Below are 22,196 nucleotides of genomic sequence, written 5' to 3'. Positions count from 1 at the left end.
GAAAGGATGCAGTCACACCCCTTAAATTCCTCATGGAAAGTAGTGATGCAACCGGCCTGAGTTTATAGTGGCAGGACTGAGCTGTGAAGCGCCATTCCTTAAAGCCCCAATGGCCCAGTTTGGATCTCCAAATGATGGGTGTGCCTGGATCAGCTTTTAAAAATTAGCTCTTGTTCATTCCACTAGGTGCTACGTGGTGACATAGGAGAAATCTGAGTCTGACCCAGGAGTCCAAACTTTGAAAGCCTTCTGTGTTCTCTTGGTAGTTTTTTCTGTCTTGCTTTGTTGTGGGATGAACTCTCGGAGTTTACAATCCAGACATTATTGACTGTGTCTCTGTGGTTTAGACTATTGTTTTTACCTCGGTAAAAGTAAAGCAGTGGCCTATTTGATAGCATGTGGTAAATACTTTTAATATGTGTTTAAGGTGAAAAGTAGGAAAGCTTCAGTAAATTAGCTGGTTTTAATAAATTAGTCTGATATGTCAATAATGAATCATATTAGGATAATCTATCCTAGCAGAGAATTAAATACAATGCCTACTTGTTCTGTTCTTTTTTTTCTTTTTTTGGCATAGTGGTATATGCAACCTACTAATCATTTAATTTGTAATATAGAAACAAGAGCCCCAAATTGTAGTTAGAAGTGAGTGATTTTCTGTAGCACTATAACAGGTTACTTTCAAGTGAGGTGTTGTGCATATGCTAAAGCTCTACAGTCCAGTGTTTTTCCCATTATCTGTGCCACTGCATAGAGACCTTTGGACTGATGTCCAATGTTCGAGTAGAAAGGACGTATAATAGTAATGTTTCTGTAACTGTTGTTATAATTTTCTTGGGATTATTGGAAATGTGGCCTTCAAGTTTACCTCCTGTCTCATTCATTGACATAAGCAGCAAATATTAAGGTCCTACTGTGTTCTAGATAGCGGGAATATATCCTCAAACTTGAGAGTCAAAGCCTCTACATTCATGAAACTTTTGGGTGGAAGAGACAGGTAGTAAGTAAATAATGAAATGCCTAGGTGTTGTTTTACTTAGGGTGATGATAGATACTCTGTCTGAGTCTGCTACATGTGGGCACAGATGGGAAGTTCAGGGAGAAGCAAGAGTGCTGCCATGAGCGCGATGAAAAGCAGAGCGCTAGCTAGAGATTAGGATTTTTATGACTATCAGTTTAGTGTATCTGGGTAGTGCAAACATGGCAGCCTCTTCAATTTTCATCCCTCCCTCGGAGACTTAAGACTACATATATCGCATCTAGTTTTCTCACGTCATTTTCCCTAATTCCCTAATTCTCAAGATAATGCATTTCTGCCTGGAAAATCAAGGATGCAAATGAATTGGATGATTGTGACTAAATTAGATGAATCAAGTTCATACCATTTATCCCAGATGAGAAAACAAAAAAGTTTTCAACGTAGAATTGATGAGCGTTAACTGTGAAATCTTTGCTTAGAGTTTCGTTATTTATAAAATCAGGGGGTTGAATTAAGTGACTGTTAACATCTCTTCTCCGTAGAGTTCTGTGATTTCAAGTGTATTATTAGAAAGTATTATTTACTTTCCATTATTGATAGAACTTTGCCATAACTATTTCTAGCTGCAAAATAGTCGGATTTTGATAAATACACATTACTTAGATGTGATTGAAAGGAGATTAAGGAGATTTACCAAAATGTAATTAAAGATTTAGAAAATAATATCCTTAAGAGAGGTCTAATAAATTGAGATTCCCATGTCTGCTGAAGAGAGTTACTGGTAATTTTGTATTAATTGCCGATGTAACACAGGTTTGGATAATGCAGTCTTTGGATTCTGTTCATTTTGGGGTTGCAATGTAGGCCTCTTACTATGTCTAACTACAACATGATTTTGGATTGAATACTTAAATCTCTCCGAGCTCAACTTCAACTATAGTATGTGTTTATTGATACATGTTTCCCAGGGTTATTGTAAAGATTCTTTGATAATGTGTATGAATGATTTGTGGCCCAGGGCTTTATGCAAGGTGCTAAATGATGAGAGAGACGCCTTTTCTCTCTTCCTTAAGTAAGTTTCCACTCATTTGGCACATAGAAAACCAACCTTGGGTTTTTTGATCCAGAAACACTGTTTTCTGGAAGTTTCTCTTTCTAGCAAAAAACAGTGTCTTGCACAAAGTAGCTGCTCAATGCTATTGACAATGTTGATGGCCATGGCGGTGATGCTTTATGCAGGAGCTGCTAACCAGCTGTGTTAAATTAAAGGGTCTAATTTATAGCATGAAGTTTTTACTATGCTGCACAAGTGCTACAGTGCTACAAAGGAATTTAAAACTGAGTTATGTCTGATTGCAGAATGTATTGCCACAGTAAATCTTTAGACAAAGATAGAGTGTCAGCAATAATGGAATAATGGTCATACACTAAGTGTGTGTCTTGACTGAGTTAAGAAAGTCTGCTTTTAGGTGTTTGTAGCTTTTAGGCAAATAATTGATAGGAAGTATTTGTACTTTACTTGGCACAATGTCACATAAATTACCTCTTATCCCAGTATATATTCTTATAGGGATTGAATAGGGCTTCTCAGTTGAGAAAACATAACAAATCTGATTGCCCTTTTATCCCCATCTAAATAGAAATATTGGCTCCAAATATGTCTATGTATTGATCTCAGTGCCCAAGTGTTATTACAAAAAGTGTGTGTTTGTGTGTGTTTGTGTGTGTGTGTGTGTGTGTGTGTGTGTGTAGGGAAGTGGAGCAGTTGAGTTAACAAAATAAAAGTATCACTCAGGAAAAAACCTTGCTGAGTGGTGACCTTGGTATTTTGTTGCTATTACAAAATAAATAGTTATTCCTTGGTTTAATTATATTGTGTCTGCTTAGAGCAGCTCATTCTCATTGCGAAGACCTCTCACAGAATGCACTAACCTGAAACAGTAAAAGAGGAGAAAGGGAAGGAGGGCGCATCTCTGAGCTGCGCGAGACTGGGAAAGATGGCTGAGCGGCATCTCCAGGAGGCCCTGGAGGTCATTGCTGCCGGCAAGTTTAGGACACACACATGGAAGGTAAACGAGGCCTGACTTAACATCATCATTCTGCCTCCTTGAAACTGCCATTTTAGTCACAGTGTCCATCGTGAGCAACTCTAGAGCAAAGTAACTGGAGGACAAACTTTGAACATAATGGTAATGCCTAATCCCTGAGTGACAGAAAACATTGGAAAATGTAGCCTTTCACCTCTGACCCAACAATTCGTTCTCATGGGAACCAGAATAAGAGGGTGGGAATTAAATGAAAGTATGGACCCTTTGGATTAAGAGTTGAGTCATATTTCTTTCACTTAAGTTAATAAAAAGGTAAATGTTATCTTTTAATGTTAATGTTTTATATCATTATTCTGAGAATATGTTTCCTGGGGATTTTAAAGGTGACTTAAGATAGAGGATTTACAGCATTCTATTGTACCATTTTCCTTTTAACATAGCTTTCATTTTTTTTTCAAAATTAAGTAGTAAAGTGTTTAATTTTCAAAATTAAGTAGTAAAGTGTTTTATTTATGAAATTAAATGTTAAATTTTCTCTGGTTTAAATTGTTTACCCTTATGGAGTTTTTTCTTTTTTTTTTTCAGAAATATTTAGAGCTAATATAAAAAGTATCTCATCTATTATTAAATTGAAAGAATAACTTGATGTTCCATGTTAAACTCTCCTGTGTCTTTTAAAGTATATTTCTGTATAATTCACACAGTGAGGTTACTGGGTATGCCTTGGGTGGGTTGTATTAGGCAGCATAACAATTTTGTCATTTTTGTTTTTTAGAAATAGGGGTGTGTGTGTGTGTGTGTGTATGTAATATTTTTAAATTCCCAAATGCAAATTGAACCAAAGTGTATTTAGACTTTTTGTATGTGTCATAATGTCAGTGCTGGCTGACATCATCCAAATATCGAGTACCACTGAGTCCAAAGTCACCACCGGGTGTTAACATCTGACAGTTCTGAATTGCCTCCACTAACCTGAAAAGTAATATTGCATGGTAATAGCTTGTGCACAAAATTTTCATATGCTTTTTCATCAAACAAATGTGGCTGTGATTAAGTACTCGTAAGCAAAGAGTCATGTAATGAAAAAAATTTACATACATATGAAATAAGTACACTGATTCCCAGGCATGAACCAAAGTATATCATCTGTTTCTTTGTATTAAGACATTTTTAACATCCAAGATACCAAATAGTGGTTTTGAAGTATAGATGTCCATAAACATATTTTTCTCTTCAATATTGTTTCATTTACTTGAAAAATGCAACACTATCTTTGAAAAGGGCTGCAAAGATCTCTGTAGACTTTATATTAATCTCAGGAGATGTACAGACTGGGAAAATATTAAGTTGCTTCTAATTTTATTCTTCCCCAGGGCATTTTAAAGCTTTGTTCAGCCTTTACAGAGCACGTTTTTAAAAACAGATTTCCACGTCCATTGACAGTGTGTTCACTAATTACAATACAATTATTCATAAATGGGATAATATTTTGGGTAAGGAATTTGTTCATTATTCACATTGGTGCATGCATATCCAAATGCCTAAGCATCTAAAAAAATAAAATTGGATCTAAGTATATATAAATGAAAGGAAGTAAAAGGAAAGTATCCAGGAAAATGACATAGACTCTGTAGTTTTGACATTTTAATGGGGGATTTTAATAGGGGGAACTCGGTGTCTCTGGCTCACACCTGTGGGTGCATTGGGCTTAACCGTTTTCATAATGGAATTCTGGCCCCATCAGGAGATGAAAGGTAAGAGCAGAATGAAGGGTTTGCTACCCAAGGATTGAATCTGTGACAACAAAGTGGCACAGATTCAGGTTGGCAGAGCTGCACTATATAATCTAAGGAGCCTCTATTAACTTTTGCACGGGCTTTAATTTTAACATTGATAGCTCTCATTGTGGGTGTGACAGAATAGTCTACACATGGCCACCATTTAAGGCAAATCTGAATTTTCTTCTCAAGGCTTACACAACTTTCCTTGCAGGTCATTAGCAGCCACTTTTCATAGGTCAAAGGGAGACAATTCTGAAATAAAACAGACTAGCCCCAATGCCAGTAAGTTTGACATTAAGTGTTACTTTCTGCTAGATGTGATGGTGACAAAGCGAAGTCATTCAATTAATAGTTTTCCTGGACTGTTGGAAGACTTGAAGAACAATGTGCACTTCCATCCTTTGCCTCTTGGAGAATATCATTATCATTATTTTATTTAATTTCCCCAAAGGATTTGAGAACCTTGGAGATTTTGTAGGGGTGGGGTGGGAGGTGGGGTGGGGTGAGGAGGGAGAGACTTGAATGTGAGACACCAAATGGCTGTCTGTCCGAAGAATGAATGGGATGAATGATGGTAGCCTTGGTGTAGGGCTGACAGAGAGGGGGAGGGTCTGCAGGGCTAGTGCAACAGCCACTTGGGAAGCTGGAGAAAGGAAACATTTGAACACCATGGTGATATCCTAATTAGTTAGTCAAATTATATATACAGTGGCTGGTTCAGGTTATGGAAGCTTTCCTCTGCGGTCAGAAAACTATGACCTGAAAATTTATGAAGTGAGAACATGGCTATGTCAGACTTCTGAATACTTCTGTTTCAGAGTACTTCTTGGGATTTTCTTCACTCAAAGAAAAGATCTAGCTAGGTTCTCTTCTGTGGAACTTTGTATGAAAATACCATCTTATTATCCACGCATGACTCATGGGCTAAGCAACCTTATCTTCATCTATAGATAGACATCATAGGCCACTTCACAGAATGATAGAAACATAGAGCCAGAAAATATTTGGAATTTTAATTGAGATACCTCATATGGAAGAAACTGAGCCATGGAGAGATCAACAGATCCATTTGAGGTCATGAAATCAGATAAGGTAATTGGTAGGTGCTAGCTCTCTGGCTGAGCTCTCTAGACTCCTAGTCCTGAGCTTGTTCTTTTATAACCCCACCGTAGACAGCTGGCCGTAGCTGGAGTTGTGGATCTTTCCAGTCATAGATCTGACTGTATTACTCCCTGGGTTAAAACCCTTCAGAGCTCACTGGCACTTCCTCAGGACAGTGCCCACATTCATTACATGGCTGGAAAAGCCCATCTTAGCCTTTCTTGGACCCAGTCTGACTTTTTAGTCTAATTTTTTGCCACCTTCTGCCCACACAATTCTTTTTTTTTCCTCATATGCTATTTTGTATGTGCGTGTGTGTGTGGTATGTGTGTGTGTGTGTGTGACGTTTGGCCTTTTACACATACTTTATTTGCCTAAATTACTCTTCCCAGCCTCTTCACAAGGCTAGTCCTACCCACTTTTGTAATTTATTTTTTCTTAGGCTGCCTCTGTTCCCACTCTCTGTTCTCTCCGTTATGGGAACCCCTACCAGGTCACAATGACGTTTACTTATCTGTCCCCTGCTAGATTGTGATCTTTTTGGCCATCCCTGACCTCCCTATGCTTGACACATAGTAGGTCATCTACAAATACGATGATTGAGTGGAGAAATTTAACTGAATAATTGTGGGGGTGGTTTCCCACTTTATCTCTAAGTGGTTTTTTGTTTGTGTGTTTGTTTGTTTGTTTTTGTGTTACCCCTCTGCCTAACCCCTTCTCCTACTTGTGCACCCTACTTGAATCTCCCCCACTCATGGTCATCACTGAATGCTAGATTTTCATGTCCCGGTTGCAATTGTGCCCTCTTATGGCACAGTTATGAAGTGTGCCAGCCACTGAGGCAGGCCACCTGCCTTCAGAGCCTCGTCTCTTACTTGCCAGCTGTGCAGTCTTGGTCTTCTTCCCTGCCTCAGTTTCCATCTCTCTAGACTGGGGGTAATAACAATAACTACCTTATTGGCATGACGATCCAATAGCATCATCCGTGAAAAGCCCCAGGACTCGGATTGGGCATTTGGTCACTGTTACTAAATATCAACAACTATTATTCTCAATCCGAGACTCCCAGACTTCTACAGAAAAAATAAGCTTGGGCTGCGCTCTTCTTGATGGGGAATGAGTGTTGGTGAGCGTAGGTAATTCAGTGTGATCATATTTCTGTTTATCACTTTCAGCATTAAAATGTGGTTTGAATGAAAATTGCATTTGCATTTATAAGAAGTTTGATAAATATCAGCATTTCCAATCTACTTGACTCACATACGAGGGCATAAGTTTCTTTACCTGTGATGTTTGTACCTGTGACCTCTGCCCAGACCCAATCGCAGCAAACCACCCAGCAGGAAATGAACAAGAGGTGGGGGGGGGGGTCACTCGCTCAGCACCTTGCACCGTGTGCATTGACTTGGTATGGGATATCAGAGACTTGCCTAATATCGGTTTACCTCTGTGTGGGGAGAAAAGAGTGAATACTAATGAGCCGGCTTGTAAAATATGGGACAAGTAGAGGCAAGTCTATCCTGGAACTGAATCTTATGTAAATAATTTTTCTGTCTTCTCAGACAGCTCAACTCTCTCAAGCCAGCGGAGTAGTTTCCCGACTTCCTTTTGGACCAGCTCTTACCAGCCCCCATCTGCACCCTGCTTGGGGGGTGTTCATCCTGACTTCCAGGTCACTGCACCCCCTGGCACCTTTACCGCAGCTGACCCCAGCCCCTGGCCAGGACACGGGCTGCATCAGACTGGCCCGGCCCCGCCCCCTCCCGTGTCCGAGCCCTGGCACTATCCTTTGGCATCTCAGGTGAGCCCGTCCTACAGCCACATGCATGACGTATACATGCGACACCACCACCCCAGTGCCCACATGCACCACCGCCATCCCCACCACCACCACCACCACCCTTCTGCTGGCTCTGCCCTGGATCCGTCCTACGGGCCCCTGCTGATGCCCTCAGTGCGTGCGGCCAGGATTCCTGCTCCCCAGTGTGACATCACAAAGACAGATCCGACTACAGTCACCACTGCTACCTCAGCGTGGGCCGGAGCCTTTCATGGAACCGTGGACTTAGTGCCAAGTGTGGGGTTTGAAACAGGTGAGCTGGGGAATGTCGTCCTTTACATAAAAAGAAGCCACAGTAAAGACCTAAATATAGAAATGGGGAGGATGTTTTTAAATATTTTGAAATATTTGTTGTCTTCTATATAAAACTGAGCGTTGACAATACATCGACTTCTGCACTCCTTGCGGAAGCAGGGTGACTAGCTTGCGGAAGGTGGCAGAAATTTTTTCTCATTTCTTAAACTAGTAACCTGTGTCTTTGAAGTGGAATCTCTACTACCTTATGTTTACAAAGAATTGAACACATTTTTAAAAATCTCCGCTGTCTCTGTGCTCTGTACCATGTATATTGCCGAATAGAATTCAAAAGCAGTATGCTTCGGTAATTTTACCTTCTCTCCTCTTTGTCAGGTTTTACTTAGGATTTATAAAACTGCTTCCTGGGATATAAGCCATGGAATATAATCGTGGTCTTTTGCAAAGAATTAGGGAGCATGTTTTAAAGAATTGGAATTCCCTTGTCTTCCTTCCTTTACCTTCTCCTCCTCCCTGTCTCTCTCTCGCTCTGTTTTAAATAGCACAAGACTTAAAAGACTCCTATAAAGTTTGTATTCAACAGATTTCGATAAAATTGGTAGGGCAAATGTTTCTTCACAGCGCCTTCAGCTCCTCTCTGGAATTCACTAGTTCTGAAAGTCATGGTGTTAAATGTTTGATCTTGGCTTTTAGATCAGACTACTCATCTTAATAGTATTAGTGGTTTTGAGTTCACAAAAATCAGAGGCATCAGAGGCTAAAACACAAGTCATTGATTACATCCCCGGAGTTTACATTCCGAAGTCACCCACCTCCACCTCCAATCCCAGGTTCTTTTCCTGGAATACTTTGTGATATATTAAGACTTTTTTTGTTGTTGTTTTTAAGATTTTATTTATTTGACAGGCTGAGATCACAAGTAGGCAGAGCGGCAGGAGGAAGCAGGCTCCCTGCTGAGCAGAGAGCCCAGATGTGGGGCTCCATCCCAGGACCCTGGGATCATGATGTGAGCCAAAGGCAGAGACTTTAACCCACTGAGCCACCCAGGCGCCCCATATTAGGACTTTCTTTCCAGAAGTTTAAAGAAGCTCATTCTTTTCTTAGTTTTTCTAGTTTTCTTAGTTTTATTCTTAGTGTGCAAGGTCTTTCACCTGGTTGCTGGTTCGCAGCAGAGGACTCCCTGGAGTAATCATTGCTTAGCATTAAGTTGCTGTGCCCTGATGTACATGAACATTCTTGTTTTGGTAAACTGGTTCTCTGCTGAGCTTTCCAGTGTTGCTTGTTGTTTAAACTGACCTGTTTCAGCTTCTTATTAAGTCCCTGAGTTTAAGCTGCTTCTCTAAACAATCAGGGCACTTGATTCTCTCTCTGTGTTGAAGAAGAGAACGAGATGGGGCTGATCACAAGCTTCCTTTCATTGCCACATACTATGCAGAATGAAGGCATTTCTTAAGTGGGTTAATGCCCGGAATGGGATCAGATTAGAGTCCCAGTTTGGTAACTGCCATCATGGCAGCCAGTCTCTGGAGGCTCTTCCCTATCTCACTTCTGGGGTATCTATGTGGCCAGAGCTAACAGCGCTCTTAGTGGGCATAGGAAATATTTTCTCCTTTCGTAGTCAGTCCAGGCCGCTATAACACAATACTGTACACTGGGGGGCTTAAACAACAAACATTTCATTTTCACAGTGCTGGAAGCTGGAAAGTCTGAGATCAAGGTGCCAGCACATTCAGTGTCGGTTAAGGGTCCACTCTCTGCTTCTCGGCACTGTGTCCTCAGCTGGTAGAAGAGACCAGGGAATTCTCGGGACTCTCTTTTGTAAGGGCACTAATCCCATTAAAGAAGGCTCTGCTTTCCTGACCTAATCACTTCCCTAATCATGTGCCCCCTCCTTCATACCATCGCTTTGGGGGTTAACATTTAACATATGAATGCTGGGAGGGTCACATACACTTGGTGTATAGACTGTGCATTGCCCAACGTAAAGGGGAAAAGTGACAGTGATTGCCGCCTTTGCTCTCTGTTTCTACTCTCATCTGCTACCTACTTCTGCACTCCTCCTTATTTTGGGTGTGAGCTTTATTCACATACTCATAGTTCAGAATTTTGACTTGAAATAGTCTTTGCAGGATGAAAAATTATGCTGCCTTTTGGAAGTGGAGAAGGGAGGATTTTTGTTCTTTTCAAAAAATCTACAGTGGACCCATTTGGGTCTAATATAAGTAGTTCTTAATACTTACTGAGCTGTGAATTAACATTTATTGAGTACCTACATATAAGGTATTGCCAGAGGTACTTTATTTATATTATTGCTTTTAATTCTTAAACTAAATCTGAGCTAGATGTATCTAGATTCATTAGCAATAAGGAAACAAGTCTCTCTCAGTTTTCCTATTTGAAAACTGCTTCTTAAATCTAAATGCCCAAGCTGGATCTGAACTAAAACCTACCCCAAATCTAAAAAGTTGCTAGGGTACGATCTCCCCATAAATACAGGTACATTTGACTATTAAGCCTATTACACTGTTAATAATAAGGAATGCAGGTTTGTCTGTTGGAAGGTACATAGTGTTACTCTTCTCTTTGCCAGTGTGGTTTAGGATGTCCCATAGCTTTGATCCAACTGAGAAAACAAAGTTGAAGAAATAAAGCAGATAAAGATCACGTTATAGGCATAATCATTGATCAGGCTGAATTGGAGGTCCTTGATTCATTTTACTCCCACCATTGGACTTCTAGTGTCTTCCCCTAAGATTAGATTCTGGGAGATTCAATCCTAGAAAATATCTAGACTTCAGAAAAGATTCCCTTAGCCCTCTTCCTTGTCATGTAATTTAAAGCCTCATTGCTGTGAAAAGAGGTTGATGGTTGCCCAGATTTGCCTTGAAAAGATGGTCTGTGGCATGAACGTGGTGCGTCCTCCCTGCAAAGGGCAGAAGCAGGAGGAGGGTGTGCCTTTCAGGTGCTGGCCTGAGAGAGACTCTGGGGCAGGGGCTGAGCCATATGTACTCATTTTCTTCTCCTAAGGCCAGACGTCCTATCAAATATCGCATCTCTCTTTTTCTGGGAAGAGTTATAGCGGAGTGCTTTAGGTCAGTTTCCCCAGGAAAACAGACTCGAAGATGCAGATTTGATTATAGACCATTTATGGGGTAGAGTTCTCAGGAAAACATCTCTGTGCAATGGGAGAATTGGGCAAGAGAATCCCTACGATTACATTCAACTGAGACTCAATGGATTCTATAAGAAGCTCTGGAGTTGGGATTGTACTTCTTAATTGTCCTACTTTTAAGTCAAGGTGGATGGGCTTTTATACGTCTGCATTGACCAGTTACTGGATGTATTTGTTTCTCTGGAAAGCGGACGGGACATAAGGCAAAGAGACTTTATTCTGCTGAAGGTAATTCCCAAGTCTCAGCATGGATTAGGGAGGTGTCTGACGCTCACGGCAGGGGAACAACTGAAGAATGAATGGTAGCTACCTTTCCACTTTTCCAAGTATGTAAAAAGAACAGAAGTTTCTCTGTCATATTCCCAAGCCAGGAAGGTAGGATAGTTGAAAAGAATTCGAGGTGGGTTCCTCCATACAGGTTATGCAGAGTTGACTAGACCAGGTAGTCCCAAACAGTGGCTTAGCTCAGGACTCAGCAGCAACACTGTGTGGCTCCTGAGTAATCAGGGGAAGAGCTTGTATTCAGGTGATACACATTTGAAACTCCTCAAAGTGCAGCTACCTAGGCCACCAAAATATAGGCCATTTTCACATCCCGTTAGGAGGCAAATAAATTAATCTGACTATGTTGAGAGCAATTTGGTAAAGGCTATGCCGTTTTCATCTGTAGGGGAAATAAGTTTAGGTACATTTTTATTTTGTAGCCATTTAAAGAAATTAAGGAAATCTGGAAGACTCAAATGATATAATGCTTAGTGACAAAGGAAGTTTTGGAGTATCATGTATGGTATAATCCAAGAGTCAGCAGAAGTTTTCTATAAAGGGCCTGGTAGAAATAGTCAGTGCTTTGCAGGGTCACACGATCTCTGTTTGTCACCACTACTCAACTTTGTGTTTACAGTGTAGTGTGTGTATAGCCGCAGGCAGAACTTAGAGAAATGAAGATGTCTGTGTCCCATTAAAACTTCAGTGATGGACACTGATATTTTAATTTTATTTGTCATGAAATGCTTTTCATGCAGTTGTGAAATGCTACTCTTCTTTTTGTATTTCCTTCTTTCTCAGTCATGTAAAAACATAAATCCCATTCTTCCACTCTTAGCTCATGGGCTGTGTATAAACAGAAGTGAGCCTGATTTGGCCTGTGGGCTGGAGTTTGCTGGCCTCTGGTATAGTTCCATATGTATCACTCTTATCTGTCTACACCCACACATATGCATGTGTGTGCCTGTACTCCCTCAATAAAAATTATCTGGAAGCATATATCACAACTTTTAATGGTCATTGCTCCTGGCAATTAGTGTGTGGCCTGAGCTTTGAAGCCAGACTGCCTGGTTTTAGAAGCCCCACTCTGTCACTTAGTAGCTGCAGGACTTTGTGCAAATTACTTAACCACTTTGGTGCCTCAAATTCCTTATCTTTAAAAGATGCTTCATAGGGTTGTATTGAGGATTAAATGAATTGAAGAAGTAAAACATTTACAAATGTGCTTTGAGGATAATAGGTACTCTTTAAATTTTAGCTCTCAAGGGAAGGTGATCAAGCCCCTACTTTTTGTAGCTTTAAAAAATATGTTCTTGATGGGGCTCCTGGCTGACTTAGTCAAGTTAAGCCTCTGACTTTTGATTTTGGTTTGGGGTCATAATCTCAGGGTCATGGGATCGAGCCCGGCATTGGGCTCTGCTCTGGGCATGGAGTCTGCTTTGGGATTCTCTCCTTCTCTCTCTGCCCCTGCCCACCATGCTCTTTCTCTCTCTCAAATAAATAAATTTTTAAATATATGTTATTGAACTACATTTTACATATCAGATGCTTTACCGTTTTAAAGTGAGCCATTGGGTGCTTTTAGTACGTTCATGATGTTGTGCAACCGTCCTCACGATCTAATTCCAGAACATTTCCATCACTTCAACAAGAAATCCCTATATCTTAGGGATATAAAACATATCCCCATACATATTCCTTCTTCCTTCTGTGCCCTGGCAACCACTAATCTACTTTCTACCTCCATGGATTTTTCTACTTTGGACATTTCTTATGAATGTAGTCACACGGTATGTGGCCTTTTATATCTTACTCCTTTCACTTAGCCTGTGTTTTCTAGATTCATCCACGTAGCATATATCGGAACTTCGTTCCTTTTTAGGAGTAGGTACTATTCTATCGTATAGACACAGCACATTTTGCTTACCATTTTTTCATTGATTCGTTCCTGCTTTTTCACTAATATGAATGACGCTGTTAGGAACACCCATGTACTGATTTTCTGTCAAGCGATGCTCTCAGTTCTTCTGGGTATGTACGTAGGGGTGAAATTTGGGGGTCGAGAGAGAACTTTACTTTTTCTTTTGCATACTTCTATATTTCTTGATTTTATCTTATTGATTATGATACAACATATTATTAGCTATGTACATAAAAATAAGATCTATCTCTATCATGCTCAGAAATTTGACAATGACATTAAGTAAATTCTGTTGCAGTATTCACTGTTCAGTGACCATAATCATATAATTTATTTCACTGAAATGCTGTCATTCTTCTTTCCTGTTATTGCCAATAATTTACTTAACATAAAATATACAATGTAATTCATCCCAACCAGTTTGAATTAATTTTTGTAAGCAAAGATTTGTTCATGAGGACTTTTTACTGAAATACAAAGTTTATTTTATTTTTAAGTTCCACTTCATCCGCTATATTTAAAGTTACCAAAAGGAAAAAGGGTCGTGCTTTGTACTATGACTTCTTCTCTATAAACATAAGCTGCTCATGGCTTGAGATTGTTTTTATCTGCACAGCCACAGATTTATTTTTCTTAGGATTCCTCATGATTTTTAGTTACAGTTTTGTTACAAATTTATCATTTTTTACCTTGAGGAATGCCACAATAACTCAATATAAAATATACACAAATGATTTCTTTTGCTGAAATACATTTAAATAGCCTAATGTTAATATATGTTGATGTATCTTCTGGCTTCTTAAAAAATTTGTCTTATAAGCATTAACCATACATTTGCATAAGTAGTAGATTTTTTTAAGGAGATCATTAAATGATTCTGCCCCAAACTATGATTATAGCCAGATACTAAACAGTATCACTAATGAGCATATCTTCAATTATTGAGTGAAATCAAGATTATGTATTACAGCATGGGACATTGACCCTTGTTAGACAGAAAAACAGTAGCTACTAGATCTTAAAATAACTTGCTGGATACAGGCTATGAAATTTTCCATAAGTACAAGAAGCTACGTTTCTAGTATTCCTTCAGATGTAAAGGCATAAACATATTATTTCTGAAGAAACTTTCACAATAATGGCCTTGATTAACCTCTGAATAGAGTTACTCTTTAAAAGGCCTGGAAAACATTCTTTGAGAACTTAAATTTTGATAATGGGTAGGGAGCATTGGGCACCAGTGGGGAAGTTAGGAGTAACCAAATGTCCTTTTTATCTATTTTTGTCCTCTCCATGGATACTTGGTGTCTGATAAAGAATCAACCTTACATGTTTCTTGGAAAATTTTTTCATAAGTCCTGTATACTACATTTCACAAAATGCATTTAATTTTAATCTTCTTATCTGAAGATTTTACAAAAGGGACCTCATTCACAAAAGGCAGAATTGTATTTTGAAGCAATGTAAAATATTATTGCTCAAAATTGTTTTATACTGTTCCCTTTGAAATAGGCTGATCAAATGACTTTAGCTGTTAAGACCATGGTGGTCAGTCTTGTTCAATACTATGTGGATGCTTTACGTTGCAATCCATGAGGAGGAACATCCGTCTTTGTTTTATCAAATACAGGAAATAGAAGTCAGGATGGAAAGTAGCTAGTGAACTAGAGCAGCAAATAGGCAGTTTCCCTCCCTGAAAGAGAGGTGGACATCAAGTTACCACTTGCTTTTCCTTTCAGCCTGTAACTTTGCCATCTCTCTAGATCACATCTCAAAACCTGCACTTTCTTGTAGGTGGTCTGGTGCTGACAAGCCTGGGCAACGAAGATTGTGATTGCATGAAAGTTCTCAAAAGTAACCGTGCTAAACTATTTTAACATCCCCTTGTAAAATGTTACTAATTTTTGAATTTCATTGGGGCTATCCAAGGGATTCAAATCATAGAGCGTTATACCCACTGATCTCTTGGAAATCATTTCTCTCTCTAAACATATACATTTGCGAAAACAAACAAACAAACAAAAAACCCTACAGGAAACCAATAGTTATCAACCCAGTACACTTGGATATTTATTTGATATCTTAATGCTCCAGTTGCAGGCTTTACAATGAGTGAGAAAAATGCTAAGTTTGGACAGAAATTGTCAGAAAGCCACAGTAGTAGTTGACAGGACAGTATGATCTATATAAAATATTAAAGCACTAAGGTAGTTTTTATTCTAGGGAAGAGAGGACACCAAAGTAATATATGTGGTTGGTGCTCAGCTAAAAGCAGTTTCCTTCCTTTCCTCTTCACGTCTTCTCAAGGAGCATATATATTAGTTGTCTAAATTCTGGAGGCTATAGGGTTAGGGATTTATTGAAGCCTTTCCTGTCATTTTTAGTAATTTTTTAAGTGATGAGGAAATTAGGAAATTGGCCGTAATCATGTTTTAACATAAGATAGACACAGAAGCTTCTTATAATTTGATTTCAGCAGGTAGACATATTAAATGGCATATTATATAGAAGCCTGCCCTGAGACTATGTGATTTTTCAGTGGCAATTATGCTATTCAATAAAAATTTATAGATTTCTGGATACTTACCTTGAGGACATCATCTAACCTAGGATAGTGAAGATGTCACAAAGCAATAGTTGCAGCTGAAAAAGAATGTATATGTTGGCATGTTTTTTGAACTATACTTTCTCTGGACTTTTTTAAAGTTTATTATGATTTGATAACAATACTCAAGTAATTAACAACTAATTGTTTTTCTTTTTCTTTGACTTATGTCATAATCCTATTTTCCACTGAGAGAAAAAAAAAAAATTGAAGGTATGTTAAAGTATTTACACACTCCTAAATGGTGTTAGTTGTATAGGGCATATGTCCAGAATGACAGTTTCGTGACCAGAAGGGTAATGGAAACCATCTCTGAGATGCATGCAAAATGCCAGGAGATCCCAGCCAGAGAGTGAGATCTGCATGAAAAGTAACTGGATGGTGAATCAGAGGGAGAAACGCATTCCAGAGCACTGCTGTCAGTTTCAAGTATCCATGGCTGGATTCTGTAGAGCCTTAATGAATTTCCCCTGCTCTCCCAATTCCATGTAGATCTTGCCCATGCTGTCTTCTGGGCCTTCCTCCTTTGAATGGTGCCATAATGTCACAGTGCCCATGGCATGGGGATTTTGTCTCTTAGAGCCTCCTCCTACTTTACAGAGCAAGTGCAGGAGCCTTCTGAGAGGATTCCAGATGGTCTGAGATTATTTGCATAATAATACTAATAATGGTGTGTGTGTGTGTGTAAAAGAGAAAGAGGCAAGGAGAGATGAGATTGATCTAACTGATGATTTACTATCCCCTCCCCCCAATCATTTAGGGGGTCATAAAAATGGTGGTCAGTACAGAGAACTTTTTTTTTTTTTTAAGTTTTGTTTATTTATTTGACAGAGATCACAAGCAGGCAGAAGCAGGAAGAGAGAGAGGAAGCAGGCTCCCCGCTGAGCATAGAGCCCGGATGTGGGACTCGATCCCAGAACCCTGAGATTATGACCTGAGCCAAAGGCAGAGGCTTCAACCCGCTGAGCCACCCAGGCACCCCAGTACAGAGAGCTTTAATCTTTGCAGACATGTAGAAATGTGTGTCTAGAGATGTGTATGGGAAAAGCAGAGGACCAAAAAAATAAATTCCAAGACCCACATCACCACTTAGCTGCATGATGTTGAGCAAGTCTTATAACCTGTATGTTCATCCCCTTCCTTTGCTGCAGAATAGAGATGATACTTCTTACTCTGTCACAGCTGGGGGATTCCAATGAACGATTGCACATGGTTGTGTTTCCTAGATGGTGCACATGAGGGAGAACTAAAGCTCTCATTATTCTTACTAAATATATTGCATTTCAAACAGAAAAAGAATACTGGAGATGTGAGACATCATGAATAACTGAGATGCAAGCATTGAATGCCTGTCACTCCCTGTCTACCTTAATTTGCTTCTGTTCCTGAAGAATAGCTGTGATATGCGGCACCTGGATGGCACACTCCACTGAGCGTCTGGCTCTCGGTGTTGGCTCAGGTCTGATCTTGGGATCATGTGATTGAGCCTCGCATCTGGCTGCACACTCAGCATAGGATCTGCTTAGGTTTCTGTCTCTTCCTCTGCCCCTTTCCCCTGATCGACTGATCGATCGATCTTTCTTTCTCTCCCTCTCTCTAAAATAATAAATAAATAAATAAATAAATAAGTAAAATCTTAAAGAAAAGAATAATTTTTATGTTCACTAGAGCTAAATTTCCTAATACTGCTGTTTGCTGGTATTGGCCATCCAGTGAAAACTGGGTACTTTTGTATTGGTTGGGCAGACAAAATGGGAGAGGTATAATAAAAATTAAAAAAAAAAAAGAATTTGAAGGAATATCAGGATGTGCATCTTTAAGACATTTTTAAACAAGTTTTTTGTTCTTTTGTTTTCCTGTCTATAGCACTCTGCCTTGTGGACTGAGAACATACTAGAAAACTGATCCTATCCCCTTGGAATTAAGTACTGTTGAGATATTTGTCCTCATCACTCATATAGATCAAAAGGAAATTTTATGAGCAGAATGAGGCAGTTAGAGTATAGATAGACTCACCAAACTCCATTAATATGCTAATCTTTGAAAGTTGTGAACTAAAAACTGATTCATTTTTCCATTGCAGTATTAATTTTGTGAACAAGTTTCTATTTATTGCTCTGTAAATGGGGTAGCATCTTTTGATCTCTGATATATTTTCCCAAGAACTGCAAGCAAAACTAGGAAATGCCATCAACTTTTGACTGTTTTCTTAACGGAGACCTCGCCAACTAGTTATGGTTGGCAGTTGGGTATTTTTTCAAACTACACCGTGTCTTCCTGAGAGAACCATATGTGCTCTTCTGAGAGGAGAGGTGTAGAGGTTGAAAAACAAAACAAAACAAAACAAAACCCTCCCAGGATATTCTAGTATGATTCTTAATGGAGAACCGCTCAAAGAATTAAAAGTCCTATTTCAGGGTCAGGGTATTTTGTGTTCACAAATTATCTTTTCAGTAATGCTTTGCTCATATCATATCACATATAGGGGTACCTCTAAAAGAAACAGCTCAAATGAAGAAATCTGTTTCAGAACTTGTTCCCAGACAGTTTCACATCAGTTTTCAAATAGGCTGCAAAGATTCCATACAAAAATTCTTTACAGCTTGCAGAATTTACAGATTCTTTTTATTCCCTTCCAGGCTGTCTAATTCTTATTGTTCTATTTATCAACAATATAAGGTTTCACAAACAGTTGTCTGTGGCCAGCATGTTGTGAATTCCTTGGCAAAAAGACGACCAAAAAAAGTCTTATGAGAGACTGTTAGGGGCAAACCATACCATTCTTTGTTTGGATACAGCTTGATATACTATGTGTTTACTTTCATAATTTTTGTCAACTCTAAGCATGTGTTACAAGGCTTATTTTCATGGTTGCTTTGCCTGAACTGTATCAGGTGATGCTTGGCATCTTCAGAATCTTTGAAGCCCCATTTCTGTTTGCTTGGATTGGACAATCCCTTCTGGAAAATGTCAGAACGAGCTTGTGTTTATATCATATCTAAGTAAGATGAGAAATTACTGATGTCAGTGTAGATGATTGATACGCAACATACCTCATTCTTACCGAATATTTTCCAATATGTTTTGCTTTAATGGAGAGATTGATTACTTAAATCAAATGGGTAGAAAAAGACATTTATATTTCTGCAGTTCTGAAGTAATTTTTAAAAAATTTGGAGTCTTTTTAAATAACTCATCCTCCTAGGTATGGTGTTTCCTGTGTTGGTGTTGTGTCCCCAATTATGTTTTTATGAGTAAGGAATGAATCCACATTAGCTCTTCCTCTGGTTGGATTATCTATTTTCTGGATCATAAAGCTGTCACTGCATAACCTAGAAACCTCTTTAAAGATGCATGTTTGGCTGCATTTGTTATCCAACAGATGTCTGGATAGTTAAAATCTCTTGAGAGTATTATAACTTGTGGTTTCAGTTACAAAAAGTGATTCAAGCATTTTTTGGTCTTGCTCCTCTCTAGTTCTGGGAGAAAGTCTGTAGAAGAAATTACAGAGGGTATTTCATTTCGCTCTTCCCCACTCCCTCTTTCCTTTATTCTTTGTCTCTGTCTTCGAAGTTTTGTTTTGTTTTGTTGTGTATATCTGCTTTTGGAATTGGTGAGCAGTGTCTATATTCCCTCCTGGTCCCCGGTGTTTCTCACCTAAGAGCTTAATTGATTTTCAATTTGAGTGCAGTAAATTGCCACAATGATCCCAAACTACCCAACTCTGTAATTGATATTTTGTATTTGTCCATGAGATCGATTTTAAAATGATTCATTCAGATTTGTAATTCCATATCCTGAGGGTTTGAGTACTTGCCAGTGTCCCTGCTAGCTGGCCATTTTAACCTGCACAAGTCCCAGGAAGTGGACATGGCCAAAGGCAATGGCTGGTGATTGTGTGAGTAGGAGAGTTTGTGGCTTCGGAGGGAGGAAGGTGGTGAGAGGGCAGGCAGCAGGCAGGCTGCAGGGGTGGGGTGGGGGGGGCTGTCTGGGAAAAGAGGAGCAGCGGAAACACCTGGGCACTGACCCGCTTACCACCTGCAATGGTTGCCTCAGGTGTGCAGGTGCTATGCTTCTGACAAAAACGTAGTAAATTATGGTCTATGAGGTTCAGCGGGTTTTCCATTTCTACTCGTCTCTTGAATCTGAACTTAAATATATTTTAGCAAGTATTTAGACAGTTTTCACCTCATTGTTTCTGACAGTACGACTACATGGAAATTTTTCAGTCACTTCTAAATGTGCCTTGAGAAAACATCTTTATATACAGAAAGACATCCCTCTGCTAATAAATTATTTCACTGCCATAGTTAAGTATCTCTTACCATTGTTTTAGTGTGCAAGGGTTGTAATGATAAGAAGGTAATTGTAATTCAAGTGTCATAATAAATTTATTCTTCAGTCTGGTTCAAGAGTACATTTTGTTTGTGATGACTTTCAAAAGAATTATTGTCCAACATTGAAGTGCTAACTGTGAAGATGCTTAATGCTCATCGAACTGGCTAAAATATTTGTAAAATACGAGAAAAATAACCCTTATTTATCTACTATACAAAAAGCACTTAGAAATAAATGAGAAAATTGTTTTCTTAAATGCATAGGAAATTGTCCAAAGATAAGACACAGAGGAAGAAATGTCATAGTCACAGAATATTTACCTTTACTAAGGTGAAAAGAAATGCAAATTGAAATATATACTTTTAATCTGTAAAAAATAAGATGAATATTGGTACAAACTTGCTGAAACATGTAGCACCCAAAATGAAATATGGAAATATGCAAATTTAAGTGAACTTTATGCTGAGGTTCAGCAATTATGCAAACATATTTTCAGGAATTTGTCTTATCTGCCAAAATGTTCACATTAGTAACAAGTATGTTTGTACACATGTGTGTATCCAAATGTTATATACCTATATAGAATGGGATAATTTACACTACAGGGTAGAATAAATATTCTACATCCCTCCAGAAGGGTTCATGTACATGCACTGATGTGGAGTAAAACATTTTCCAAGATAATATAGCAGGTGAAATAAGCATGTTATAGCATAGTATAAATAGTGGTACGAGTATGTGTGTACATCTAAAGTATACTTCGTGAGTTCTATGGTGACAGGGGCTTTTAGGTAGAACTTATACTTTCTAAATCCCCTGTAACTGGATATTAAGCAAGAAATCTGTGGTGTTTTGGAATTTGGAAAAAAAGGTGTTTTTAAAAAGAATGAAGGGAGATGTCCACAGTGGTTAAACATTTTTTAAGTATTTACCTGAAATGAAATCATAGTTTCTGAATTGGATAGCTCTCCCTCTTATTTTTTCCCCCACTTTGTGTTTCCTCTACTTTGTGTTTCTCCCACTTAGTGTTAAGGTGATATCCCTACATAGATTTTATTTAGAAATTCTTAACTAGCATTTAAACTGATTGCCCTGGGGCTCAGACAAACAAATGCAGTTGTATGATCATTACCAATGAAAATTATATAAAGTAGGAGAAGATAATACAACTGTCTCTTGCATCACTTTGTGATCATTTGTCAGTGTTTCCGTGTTAGATGTCGAATTGTTGGTAAAGGTTAGATATTTTGATACAGTAGCCAACACAGTGTTGTGTATACATAAGTATTATTAAAGCAGGGAAGAAGCAGGAGATTTTTTTTTTTTTAATGTAGGACTAAGCTATCAGCTTTTTTTATTTTAATGGCAAGCATTTTGATCCTAAAGAGTTTCTAGACTCTTAGTATCTATGAAATGAAAAATCTATATTTATGCATCTAAGTATTTCTTGGCTTTCAGGTCATAAAATATTCTACCCACACTTCAAGGTTTTATGTTCTTATGTTTTCTTCTTTTTTATCAGCAGCATGTTCCCCGGTGTACGGTTACCACATTACCTCTTTTATCTATGCAATAAAATTAATTGGAAGCATGTTCAACTTACTGAAGAGCTATAGGCAGTGGTGTTGTCAAGTGATTATGCTGACTTAGAAGCAGGGCATGCTTTCCTAATGGGTATAACTGTGACAATCAAACTTTCCCTAAAGCTCAGATGTGCTGGGGTGTAGTTTTTCAGAAACCTGAATTATTATTTATTTCTACCCAATAGCAGAAATCTTAACCTCATTAATGATGAGTATACTCAGTCCAACATAGTGATATTTCCATTGCTCTCAGTTTAGTACAATGTCCAGTTTAGAGTTGGAATCTTTTCTCAGATTCCATCCTCACCC

General features: G+C 38.7%; 1 protein-coding gene across 6 annotated transcripts in view; it reads left to right on the top strand.

Annotated features, from left to right (window-relative positions):
* Positions 1-22,196, top strand: part of VGLL3 (vestigial like family member 3) — a 48,665-nt gene that overhangs the window by 14,726 nt on the left and 11,743 nt on the right. For all 6 annotated transcript variants that reach the window (XR_200994.3, XM_004775046.3, XM_004775045.3 and 3 more), the window contains exon 3: positions 7,472-8,002. Coding sequence is in view for 5 of the 6 variants with exons in the window: in XM_004775046.3 (XP_004775103.1) it covers positions 7,472-8,002 (531 nt within the window). In the remaining variant the exon portion in view is untranslated. The remainder of the gene's footprint in view (positions 1-7,471; positions 8,003-22,196) is intronic.

Source organism: Mustela putorius, unplaced genomic scaffold (genome assembly GCF_011764305.1).
Source record: "Mustela putorius furo isolate JIRA1106 unplaced genomic scaffold, ASM1176430v1.1 tig00003834_pilon_pilon_pilon, whole genome shotgun sequence".
Lineage (NCBI taxonomy): Eukaryota > Metazoa > Chordata > Mammalia > Carnivora > Mustelidae > Mustela > Mustela putorius.
This window is presented reverse-complemented; position numbering and strand designations above follow the sequence as displayed.